Source organism: Cyprinodon variegatus, unplaced genomic scaffold, assembly GCF_000732505.1.
Source record: "Cyprinodon variegatus isolate N-32 unplaced genomic scaffold, C_variegatus-1.0 Scaffold37, whole genome shotgun sequence".
Classification (NCBI taxonomy): Eukaryota; Metazoa; Chordata; class Actinopteri; order Cyprinodontiformes; family Cyprinodontidae; genus Cyprinodon; species Cyprinodon variegatus.
The window spans coordinates 844,156-857,581 of NW_015150490.1; the positions used below are offsets into that span (position 1 = coordinate 844,156).

General features: G+C 38.7%; 1 protein-coding gene across 2 annotated transcripts in view; it reads left to right on the forward strand.

The window, feature by feature from the left end:
* Positions 1–4,922, forward strand: part of tmem121 (transmembrane protein 121) — an 80,572-nt gene extending 75,650 nt beyond the window's left edge. For both annotated transcript variants that reach the window (XM_015368913.1, XM_015368908.1), the window contains one exon: positions 2,134–4,922. In XM_015368913.1, coding sequence (XP_015224399.1) covers positions 2,957–3,901 — 945 coding nt within the window. In that variant the 5' untranslated portion in view covers positions 2,134–2,956 and the 3' untranslated portion in view covers positions 3,902–4,922. The remainder of the gene's footprint in view (positions 1–2,133) is intronic.
* The last annotated feature ends 8,504 nt before the right edge of the window (positions 4,923–13,426 follow it).

Consider the following 13,426-nt stretch of genomic DNA (forward strand, 5'->3'; position numbering starts at 1 on the left):
TGCTAATGTTTACACATGCTGCTTTATTTATGGATGAGACCAATCCCCAAGGTAGATTCCTGCTGGGCATTCGGCACCTGGCAGAGGTTGGCTTTTATATATTTTCAAAGATTCCCTTTGAGCCTTCTCAAATCCATCCTGTCGCATGCTCTAACAAGCATGGTAGTTAAATATTTAGCAGGTCACTGAATACAGATAGAACATCGGGGAGTAAATATTCATCTAACTGGAATAAAAACAAAGTTTATTCTCATCTATATCCACCTGGTAAGTTTAAACTTTGAGTTGCAGGACACGTTTTCTGTACCAATCACAAATCACTTGTTATTCCTCAATAAAACCTTCACACAATTCTAGGTCTATTTAGGGGAGGGGCAGCCTAGTGGTTAGGGCTTGGAATCCTGAGGTTCTAAGTTCGAGCCCCACTCCCACAGGCTGCTACTCTGGGTCTCTGAGCAAGACCCCTAACCCCACACTGCTCCCCGGGCGCCCCACAATGGCAGACCGCTGCTTCTCAAGGGGATGGGTTAAATACAGAGTGAATTTCTCCAATGTGAGATCAATGAACTTCAATTATTATCATTGTTATTATTATTTACTGAAGCATTTGGTAAAGATGTTTAAAAAACAAATTGTTCATCGCACCATCACCATCACCATCTCACTGAAAAAATGTAATGAAAAATGTAATTAAAATATATTTATTGACATTGGAAAACCTTCCCATGCTACTTTTTCTATCAGTAATTAAGAAGATTTACAGAAAATGAAGCTTAAACATATTAAGGTTTCCTTATTATTGTTTAGAAGATTTTAATAATATATAAATATAATATATACATAAAATAAGTAATATGCTTTCTACATGGTGGTGTATCTTCATTCCATTTTTTTTTATTTAACACATCAAAACTGTTGGTATTAACTGTGAAATAAAATTTTTGTTGTTTTAGCAGGAGCATAGAAACATGAAAGGTTACAAGTTGCACCGGAAGAATCAGACTTTGAAATAGAACTAATTGCAGTTGTTTGAAAAGCCATTTACTAAGAACACTCTGAAATAAGCCTTTACCGATCGGTAGGATGAAGCTAAATCAAACAATTTCTTGTTTTATGATTGATGTAACATACAGAATACAAAACACAAATAGACAGACCGTACAAAGATACTGTACTATGTATGTATCAGAGGTTTTGTTTGTTGAAAGAGAACTTTAAAAATGATATTTTTTTAATAAAAAATCTGTAGGAAACCCTTTTGTAAATTTTAGTTTAAAGACTGTCATAAAATAAGGTTGATTTGAGTCTGGTGAGCTATTTTTTAATTAAATCGGATCATTAGATTGATTTTGGACTGACAATCTCAACTTATTCTGAACAGCTCATAACAGGTCTTATTGAGGAAAAAGGCATGGCCTTTCACAAACCCTGCACCTGCTAAGAAACAATAAGAATGCAATTCTTATTATTAGTTTTTTTCTTTACTATAAAAATGTGCTAAAAATAAAAATAGTTATTTTCTAAACCTTTCAAAATGTGGCAATATGTTTCTGCAATAAAAAAAATCATTTATGTTACCATGAGAATGTAGACATGCAGCCTCCAGAGTAGATAGTGTAATTGTGGTTTCCTATGTGCAGATTGGAAACAGCCCAAAGATAACTAAAAATATTATCAGGAAATGAACACATGGCCAGCATTCATCTCATTTCCCTGCCAAGTAATAATGAAAAAGGGAAATACAAGTTCTGAGTAGTTAGCTGCTGTATGAGACTTGAAAATTAGGTTCCTACAAGTTCTTGTAATAAGTCCTCTATTAATTTAAGAGCCGGAATTAAACGGCAGCACAGTACGGTGAATATATTGCCATTGCCATGGGAGCCTATTAAGCCATGCATCCAGATGTCACATGACACATCACAGACAATAGAGTGGTAATGACATCCTGGAGCAGTGTTACGGGAGCAATATGTTCTGTCCCATCAATAGTGAAACAGGGCACGTTTGAGCCGAGCTGACACATTACTTTGCTTCTCATATATGGGCCGTTGGCAATGAAACTGTGTTATATGGTCCAGTAGTGCTGACAGGTTTCTTTCTCCCTCCCCCCTTCTTTATTTCTCCCTCTTGTAGGCTTTGGAGAAGCAGGCACGTGGCACAAGGAAGGATGGATCTTCAGCCCAGAGGAAGAGCTTCCCTACAGGGAAGCCAGCATCAGACGCAAGGCCTCATGGGCCGTTGACCTGCTGTCTCCTTGATTTATGGCGACTGGGGGCTTCTGGCCACTGCCTACTCCTCTCCCTTCTCTCCTCCATTTCCTTCCTCACACACTGCAGGACCACAAGACGCCACACACACTGCGCAATCGGCTCTATGAGTATCGGAAGAGGGATTTCTTATCCATGCAAAACTGCCAAACACACCTATCTACATTTTCTGATACCGTCTCGTCGAAAAATAAACACCTCCATAAACATTACAACACTGCAGCACCTTGTCCCATGATACCATCACAGGTCAATGAAGGCAAGCCAGCTGTAGGAGCATCCCTCATTTGACTGTGTGCGGATTACAATCAGTCATGGTGAGTTGGGTGTAGAGCCCTTTGCTGTAACTGCTGCTGGGAGGCTGGGCTGGATCAATGGAAGTGCGCTGACTGACAAGAGTAGGCTCCTGTTTTCAATTGGCCTGAGAGGATTCAACAGCCAGCATCTCTTCACACAAAACTCTCCCTTCAAAAGGAAACCATTCTCTATGGAAAACTTTGCCACTCATTAAAAGTGGTGTTTTATCTTTACCCCTGCTTTTAGGACATTTGCTTTAGTCAGAGCACCTTAAATCCCTCTATTTTCCAGCCTTTTAGGCTTGGAGGCCCACAGTGCGCCTCAACTTCTACTTTAATTTTTTACTTTTGAATATTGCAGATTTAAAGGGAGTGCCAATTAGTGCCCTCATCATGGTTTTGCCACCCCCAGATAAACGCCACGTGTGCCTGACAACCATTGTCATCATGACGAGCATGGCCTTCATGGATGCCTACCTGGTTGAACAAAACCAGGGTCCCAGGAAGATTGGTGTGTGCATTATAGTGTTGGTAGGGGACGTTTGCTTCCTCATTGTGCTACGTTATGTAGCGGTGTGGGTTGGGGCCGAGGTGCGCACGGCCCGACGTGGATATGCCATGATCTTGTGGTTTCTCTACATCTTTGTCCTTGAGATAAAACTCTACTTTGTCTTCCAGAATTGCAAGGCTGACAGGAAGAGTCTTGAAACAGTGGCACGAAAAGCTTTGACTTTGCTGTTATCCGTGTGTGTGCCAGGTTTGTATTTGGTTCTTGTGGCTTTGGATAGCATGGAATATGTGAGAACTTTCCGGAAAAAGGAGGACATGAGAAGTCGACTATTCTGGGTTGCTCTGGACCTGCTAGATCTGCTCGACATCCAAGCCAATCTGTGGGAGCCCCAGCGGACAGGTCTGCCCATATGGGCTGAAGGCCTGATGTTCTTCTACTGCTACATTCTGCTGCTCATCCTGCCCTGCGTGTCCCTCAGCGAGATCAGCATGCAGGGTGAGCACATGTCGCCCCAGAAGATGATGCTGTACCCGGTCCTCAGCCTAGTCACAATAAATGTGGTCACCATCCTCATACGTGGAGTCAACATGGTGCTGTTCCAAGACAGCCGCGTCTCTACTATCTTCGTCGGCAAGAATGTGGTGGCAATCGCCACCAAGGCTTCCACTTTCTTGGAGTACCGCAAACAGGTAAAGGAGTTTCCCCACCCACAAAACGCCATGGCGTTGGAGCTACAGCAGAACTCCGTCAGCCACACGCAGACGCTGCCTAATGCAACAAGTCTGCCACACGAACCTTCACCGGCACAGGACGTTATAGACACATGACCGCCAGCACCGGATTTTGCCCCAATAGATACAGACTGAATGCTTCAGAAGAAAGAGAGAGAAGGATAAAATGCTGGTCCTCTGCAGATCAACTGCAGTGAATCAACAATGGAGATTTTTAGCATCACCTGCCTGTCAGAAGATTCTGTAAACCTTCACTTGACTCTAAGTGCAGTGTGCAGACTAAATCAAAAATCTTTTTGTTTTTAATTGTGCTGTCGTGTTTTTAATTGTCTAACATATTTTAAAAGTATAAACTTTACTAAGATGATATCTGCAGACTGTGCAGCCCCATGGCATTGTGTTCTGTGAAATGAACAGTTGGTTTCCTTTCAGTGAGTAGGTTGTAATTTTTTTTTTCTTTTTATGTCACTTTTTTGATGGTGCATCAGTGGCATTTCCTTTAGATTCTAGCAGGAAATGACAAAGCACTGAGTACGAAGCAGAGATGGAGAAAAGGAGCAGAGTGACAAAAAAAATGAGCTGTGATGCTCTCTCTGCAGCCTGCCGGAGCAAGGTCGGTGGCTTTCTGCATTTTATTCTGCAGAAAACAAACCTGAGCTTTGTAAAGGCTACCATTGTGGTGCTTTAGTCACAGGTCTGATAAAAGCAGCTGCATACAACAACATAGCACCAAATCCATTTAACAGAGCAGGAGTTTTGGGTTGTGTTGGAGTCCATGCAGTTATGCAAGTCTATTTGAAATGCACTGGAAGTGTAAGTTGTTAGGGAGCTAAGCAGAAGGTGGTTGATGGGCGTTATCTTCTGCAAAACAAATGAGATATGTTGATTTTAAAACAAGAACAAACTGAGAGAGTTTAAGATTGTTTTTGTTTGTTTTGTTGTTTTATTCTGTACTGTACATTCCTCCAAAAATGTATTTCCAGTCCTGAAGGCTGAGTAAGTCGTACTCAGAGAAAGAAGAGAAAAAATTAATTTAAACAATATAAATTAAAAAACTGAAGATGTTTTTTCAGTTTATTATTATTATCATTATTATCATATGTACATTCTTTACTTGTTGGAGGCTAATAATGTTTTAATAAAAATATAAATAAGATTAATAATAAGAGGTTTGTGTTTGTCTCTATCTGTTTGTATTGATTCCACTGGATAAGAAGCATCCTCAACTGCAAAACAACCTCTTAGTCATCTACATTATTATACAGTATACAAAATACTCTTTGAATTCATCAGCACTTTTCTATTTTGTCCTATAGGCTCATTTTATTTTGTATGGAGCTTAATATTGGCAGGACATAGGAAAAAAAAATCTTTTAAATAGGATAGAAATGCATGAACCTTTCCCCTGTCTGTCCCCTTTTTTCTTCCATTTCTCATTATCACCTTCCCAGTTGCTTTGTTATTCTGTTAACAGTAATCTTCTATGTTCTGGTATCAAATCTAAATTTTTTTTGTACCCCAGGGAATGAGCTGCCTCCTGATTTTCACAGAGACTTGTAATAACATCCTAAAAGAAGGCAGAGAGGTCACTCACATTAGGGAAACCACTTTACAGCTATCAGAAACAAGAAAATTGAAAGTTAATTGTTGATCTCATTTTAAAAAGAGCACTTTCCAACAAACTTTATTAACAATACCTGTCAGAAGAGAAACATGAATGCTCCAATCATAATTTCAGAGTTTTAATCGTCTGATTATTATAATTAGAACATTTAAACTGCTTTAATTGCACAAACCTGTTTAATGGACTGGATCTTGATTAGATGTTATAGATTCTCAAAAACAGACCCTCCTTTTTCTGTGTTTGACAAATAACCAAACCCTTAAAAGCTAATGGGTCTAATACAACCACAGATTCAGATCTATGACTATATATGATTAAATACACTGAAAGACTGAAAGTTTAGCTTTTTCTTTTTTGGAGAAGAGCTCAGGTTCTGACTGAAAAAAAAATGAGTATCAGAGTAACAGAGTGAATAACAATCTCAGAGTCTTGCTGTAAATTCTCAGTTATATTTAGATCTCGATTTTGTGGGGTGAGTGATAGCTATTCTCTCAACACCCCCCCACCCCCTCATCCAGATTTCTTCTCAGATGCTCTCCTTAGCCAGCCTGGCAATTTAGGTCTTTATAGTACAGCAATATTTATACTAAGATTTATTTACACAATTTTACTTTTTCACTTAGCATACTTAAGATATTAGGATACATCAGAGAACAACTTTTTGTCCTGCACAGTTGAGAGTTACCTTATTTCTCTGAAATGTCAAGAGTTGTGAACACTTTTAGCAAGACACAGTTGATGCTCTTAAATTACATTGAGGTGGGGATTTGAGGCATTCCTGGATGAGATCCAGTTGCATCTAAACATAGGGAATCATCTAAGTATTCTGAGTTGAAGTAAGTATGTGCATATATAACTATTCTGATCCCAGCGCAATGAGCTTCTGCAGCCTGGAGTTAGTTTTAATTTTTTCATGAGTCTCACAGGAACTCTCCTCAAAACACTGTGAAATTTCTTCCGACTAACTGTGAAGGAAACCTGGAAGCTGTTGTCAAGAAGCTGCAATTCCTGAGTGGGCCTAAACTTTCTCTAACTTTAAGGATATTATAAACCCATACCCCTTTTTTACACTGCTGCTTTTCTCATTTTCCTCCTCCTCATTGGGCAGTAGAAAACCCCAGGCTTTATCTCTGCATTTTGCTGAGACATATTTCTGGTTGTTTGTGTATATTTGGCTCCATATAAGTTATTTCTAACTCCAAAATTTGTACATCTTCCTGTTTTTATTTTGTAACTTCTAATGTCATTTCACCCTGTAAAAAAAACCAAACTACTCCAATAAAGCTAAAAAGTAATATAACATTATTAATGGCAACAGTGCACCGAAACCTCTGGGTATAAACTACCAGCAGTACAAAAAGGTGAATGTGAAGAAAAATGAAACCACTTCATCACACGTTGTTTAACCGGCTTTATTTAAATGTTACATTTGGTCAAGCAGTCTCTGAGATACAGAGAATACCATTTCTACCTTTATGTGCCTCACTTTGGCCTCTTGTCAGCACTGAATCTCTTTAGAAGTATGCTGTGGAAGAAGTAAGCACAATAAAGATCAAAGTTCAGTCGGTGCTTTGCTGTGAAATCCTGGGTGAATAACTGGGCTGTGTGTGGTTCAGGCTGTTCGGCAGAAATAATTGCACTGCTCTGTGCAAACATCCCCTGGCAAAAAGGTTTTTTTTTTGTAGCCAGCTGTCCTGAGGTCTGTTTACTACCTTGTGCATTGCCTTACCCCACATGTTCCTTAATTCATCTTTTACATATCATGGTTTCCAAAAATAATGTCAGATTGATTAGTAATTATAACAATAAATGTTCAAGCCAAGATTGCTCTGGAAGTCTAAACTGTAAAATTCAGAATCGCCTGTAATGCAGCATATCTATACCATTAAATATGTCAAAGTTTTAATAATGGAAAGCTATACGGAAAAGACAAGGTCCATGTCTACGAAATATTTAATACTCCACCAGCCTGAACAATCAATATGTTAGATTCTAAGGGAAAAAACTGTCAGAGATACCAAAGGCATCAATCTGATCCGACACACTCTCATAAATGAATGTCTTTTTAACAGAAAAAAAGCAACAAAACAAAAGAAAAACTCTAGTATGACAGATAACGATTGCCTTTGTTGATTTCACTTTAGTTTTTTTGGAAGTTCTTAAACCTTTTTTGGCCCTAGTTTACATGCTCCAAAGCTGCTCTGAACACATATTCTTTCATAAAACGACTGAAATATGTAGCGGAAAACTAATAATTTATATTGCATTTGTTCTTCAACTAATAAGGAACAGTTGCCTGGTATTGTACACATATTTCAGAAAGCTGTTAGTGACAGTTTAGCAAAACTGCAGGGTTTATTGGACAAGTACATGTGAAACTAGGTAGAACATCCATTTAAACAACCAGTACTTAAAATGTAAATGCTTTCCTGTCAAAGTCTCCTATTTTTTATCTCTGGAAAATAAATAGATGTAATTAAAGGTAAGCCCTACGATTGTCACTTGTTTTTAGCAGAGCAAAAAGTTAGGAAATCCTCTCCCTTCTTAGCTACAGTAGGTCACACAGCCTCTCAACATATTCAAAATCTATGGTCTCATTTGTAAAACATTATATACATTGCCTTGCGAAAGTATTCAGCCCCCTTTAACTTTTTGACCTTTTCCCACATTTCATATTACAAAAATAAGAGATATAAAATTGTAATTTTTTTGTGAAGAAGTTGGACAATCATGAACAAAATGTATTGAATATTTCAAACTTTAACAAATAACCAAACTGTGTTTTTAAAATTAGCCAGTCCCTTTGAGTAAATGGATTGTAGCACCACCTTATGCTGTGATTACAGTTGCAAGTCGCTTGGGGTCATCAGTTTTGCACACCATAAGAATGACATTTTTGCCCATTTTTCCTTCTAATACAGCCCAAGCTCAGTAAGGAGAGTGATTGTGATTATTTTTGTCATAACATTCTTGAAAACATTCTTCTTCAAACATGTTGGCTACACATTAGGTGTTTTCCCTCCGGCCAGAAGTGCCATGACAAATCCTCCCTCTTCAAGTTGGCATTCCAACGACCAGGACCGCAGTAACCCCTCCGTGGGGGATGGTTTTTTTCAGTTTTACCCGATGTATTGCAAATTTCAACTGTCATGCATGTGTGCATGGTCACTTTAACTATAGGTCTCACAAATGTCAATGTTAAAGTCCTCTCGAAATCTTAAATAATTGTTGATTGCAAATGTGTGCAGTAGTTCACACTGGTTTTGCTTGTAAAGTGGGGAGAATGGCGCTAGGCTTACCCCACCATGACGTCACTACCGGAGGATATCAGGAGTAAGGTGTTACTATATTTGGCCAAAAATGGCCAGTCTTGGACTCTTGGATTTTGTTATTGCAACAAAAATGATTGTTTTTATGTTTTTACTGATTAACGCTAAATTCGTTAAATCACAGCAAACTTATTAATTTTAAGTATAGATAATGATCCATTGATCATTCCTTGCTGACTGGACTTTTCCTTTAAACAGACCTCTGAGCAGACGCAGGTGCATTTATACAGAGACTTGATTACACACAGGTGGATTCCATATATCATCATCAGTCAATTGGGTCAACATTGAATCATTAAGACATCCTCACTGAACTTCTGATGAGAGTTTGCTGCATTAAAAGTACAAGGCCTAATTAATCTTGCTCTTCAGTATTTTATTTCTTGAAAGAGTTATAAAATATTCAATGCCTGTTTTCCATTTCATGATTGAGGTCTACCTGATGTTTATTCTTCACAAAAAATATTTTATTTTTATCTTATATTTTTACGTTTGAAGCCTAAAATGAAGAAAAGGTTGAAAAAAAAAAGTTCAAGGGGGCTTAAAACCTTCGCGAGGCACTGTAGAATCCACACTGAAACTGTATATAGGCCAAACACCTAAAAATGATGTATGCCAAAACAAGTCCTGATTTAAAAACCAAAAGGAAAACCAGACAGTTTTCACAGCATTATTTACTTTAATGCTGAAACATTAGGTGTTTTCCCTCCGGTTTTTTTTACATTGGCCCCTTGATTTTACACTATTACATCATGTTCTACTCACCCATATTAGTTTTCAGGCATTTTGAGCTGTTCCGAAGATATTTGGCTTTGTTATATCAAAGTAACACCTTCCTGTGGGCAACGAGTTAAAGGCACAAACTAAACTGTTCATAATGTATGCTTTATGGTACGCCAGCATTCATAAAATGCAGGCGAATAGGCTCTATGCACAGCTCCACTACTTCCTGAATTTAAGGCAGCTCCTTTGTTTCCTGTCTTTCATGATTGGATGCACTGATTAATCCAGGTGTGTATGACCAAAGAAACAGGCCAGACACACCTGGATTAATCAGTTCGTCCAGTAATGAAAGACAGGAAACAAAGGAGCTGCCTTAAATTCAGGAAGTAGTGGAGCTGTGCATAGAGCCCATTACCGTCCCCCAGACAACCGCGGTTATATTTTTTATATTTATATTTTTTAAACACATTGCGGCATGTGTATGACATCATCCGTGCGTTGGACTGGAGTTGTGACAGGCAGCCCGGGCCACAGGCGGCTACGCTCTACCCCTTCTATTCATTCGGCTAGCTAATCGGGATCGTTCAATTCTATTTCGAGAGCGAGATCATCTGTGGTAGTAGCACTAGACGTCATCCAGGCATGTGAGTAAAACTAGCAGCAGTTCAGCGGACAGGATGAATGAATGGTAGCTGGCGCGCGCGGATGATGTCATACACACTCCGCTTTGTTGTTCCTTTCAACAATCTTCCCTGCTTGCCCAAACCATGATGCTGTGTTCAGAGTTAAATGAGCTGTGTAGATTTTAAGCCAAACATAAGGTTTTGCAAGTTGGATTTTGGTTTAAACTAACCACAGCCCCTTCTTCCACATGTTTGTTGTGACTCCCAGGTGGCTTTTGGCTTTTTTTTTTTATAAAACCAGAATTTTGCAGTATACAACTGATTGTTTTCTCATGGAATCGTCTCCTCCCTCCACTATAGATCTCTGCAGTTCATCCAGAGTGATCATGGGCCTCTTGGCTGCATCTCTAATCAGTCTTCTCCTTGTCTGAGCTGAAAATTTAGAGGGATGGTCAGGTCGTCTTAGATTTGCAGCGGTCTGATACTATTTTCATATCAATATTATCACTTAAACAGTTCTCCTTGGGATGTTTAAACCTTAGAAAAATCCTCTGCTCTTTAAACAGACCTCTCAGACTATCACAGAGCAGGTGCATTTATATGGAGGCCTGATTACACACAGGTGGATCCTATTTATCATCAGTCATTTAGGTCAGCAATGGGCTCTATGCACAGCTCCACTACTTCCTGAATTTAAGGCAGCTCCTTTGTTTCCTGTCTTTCATTACTGGACGAACTGATTAATCCAGGTGTGTATGACCAAAGAAACAGGCCAGACACACCTGGATTAATCAGTGCATCCAATCATGAAAGACAGGAAACAAAGGAGCTGCATTAAATTCAGGAAGTAGTGGAGCTGTGCATAGAGCCTATTGGATCATTCAGCGATCCTCATTGAACTTCTGAAGAGAGTTTCCACACTGAAATTAAATTAATTTTGCATGTCCAATCTTTAGATTTTGTATTTCTTAAAAAGTTATAAAATATCCAATAAATTTTGTTCCACTTAATGAATGTGTCCTACTTGTTTTTGAGTCTTTACAAAAAAAATGCAATATTCTATCTTTATGTTTGAAGCCTAAAATGTAAGAAAGGTTTGAAAAGTTCAAGGAGGCCAACTACTCTCACAAAGCACTATAGCATCCATACTCAAAGTGTACATAGGCAAAAACACCTAAAAATGGTGTATGGTGTCCAAAGAAATTCCAATTTAGAAACCACAAGCAAAACCAGGCAATTTTCACAGCTGTAGGTCAATGTTTGCATACTTTGAGGTACAACCTCATGTTCAGTCCTCCTCATGCACACATTCAACCTCATATTGTTAATGCAAAGCACTACATGAATTTCACTGTGTATTTAAATGAGCCAGCACGTTATTTCATGTTTATCAATGGGAACTGCAGCAAAGAGAGTCAAAACCGAGTCAGAAATAAATGTGGTTTTGAGTGACATTGAAAATAGAAAAATGTGTGATAGCAACTGTAGGGCTGTGACAAAGCAAAATAAGTGTTATTAAAGACAGCTTTAGAGCTTGATGTGTGGAGTGATTATGTTAACAAGAGCATCCAGGAAGCATTTTACTAATGTTGGCTGTTGCATATGTTTTCATGCCAAGTCTGTAATTTATAAATCCCTGCCTTTACTTGGAAAGGTATGTTTACAAATTTGTTTGGTCCAATTTTGCTTATCTTAATCGATTTTACTAATATCTAATTTTATAAGTAAACTCTGACATGGGGCCTAGTGTAAAAAAGTGTCTCCTCACAAAAAAAAGTGTTGGGATCTATAAAAACTGACATTACAAGAAATTGTCAAACTGGCGCTGTGCACTTCTTTATGTATGAGAGCCCCTCATCAGGTCCACCATTGCTATTTCGTCTCTTTGCTTCACATTCATTATAATATGTTCCTATTAAAGTATATTAGGTTTAAGCCAAATATGTCCCCTATTCTGTTCTCCCAAAAGTCTTACTTTTGGCTTATTTACCATGCAGCATGTGTTAGATCTATCTGTAATCTATCAGACCTGGTTCAAATGATTGCTCCTCTTCTGCGGCACTTGATGGCTGCAGAAGCCTGTTAATCACCCAGTTAGTCAGGTGTGTGGCAGCAAGGAGACACCTAAAATCTGCTGTACAGGGCCTTCAGGACCAGGGTTGGGAACCACTGAACTTGAGAACCATAGACCACAAGTCTAATCTTTGTCCATTGCAGCAACAATTAGTCTGCTCTTAATGTTTTTTTTTAGAAAGAAAAATATTTCCTCATTTCATTCCTCTCATGGTTGTTTGTAGGGGTGTAAATAATAATCGTTTTGTATCGATGCATCGATCCAACAGCCGACGATCCGATGCATCGATACGTCCGCAAGAGAATCGATTCATGTTTTTTTCAATTTCGGTCATAAAAACAAAACAAGTCGGCCTCCTGTCTGCGGCACTGTTTGCGGTCAGCTACAATTTGGGAGAGGAGCATCGGAGTGTCTCAGCATCGGAGTGTCTCTCAAGGCGGCGGGGACGTCTGGAGCCGAGGTTTCAAAAATTTACAGATCAATCGAATCGTGGTGTATTCTTGAATGTCGAAAATAATCGAATCGTTGGGTCAGGAAATCGATACTGAATTGAATCGCCATGATGGATGTGATTTACACCCCTAGTTGTTTGTGTAGTCATTGTCTGATTGTATAGGCATGCACTTTACTATCAAAGTTGCAACATCCTGCTGAATGTTTTTAACTTGCTACACAGACCTAGGCATGTTTAATAGTAAATTTGGCATATGTAAAGGTATACTGTTTCTATTCTTACAGGTTGTGTTGTAATTCTGGCCTGTTAAAGTTCCCTCTGGTGCTTCAGTAGTGGTGGAAGTAAGTGATGTTGATTTGTGGGGATTGGTGCTAACAAAGCAGTCCCCCAGAGCTGTGTGGTGATCCACCAGCCCTGTTTAAAGTCCAGTCTCCTTTCATTGCACCGGCAGGATAAGCAAACCCAGAAAGCTCAGTTACACTGATAGACTCCACTGATAGACTAATTTCAATACGGTGAAATGGCTCATTACAAAAGCTTTTTAGAGCTCTTTAAATCTTTTACCAGACTCATAATCTGCTGCAATTGGCTTTCTGAAGGCTTCAGAGAGCTCTTTTTACTTTAGTGTTCAATTCAGCTGGAAATAGTTTGCTAAAATGTCTAATGAGGTATAAACATAAAAAAAACATAATACTAAGTATAAATGTCCACTTAATGTACATCTCATCTGATTCTTCTGATAACAGTTTTAAGTAAAAATGAATGTGGCATTGTCCCATTTAATCTTGATGTAA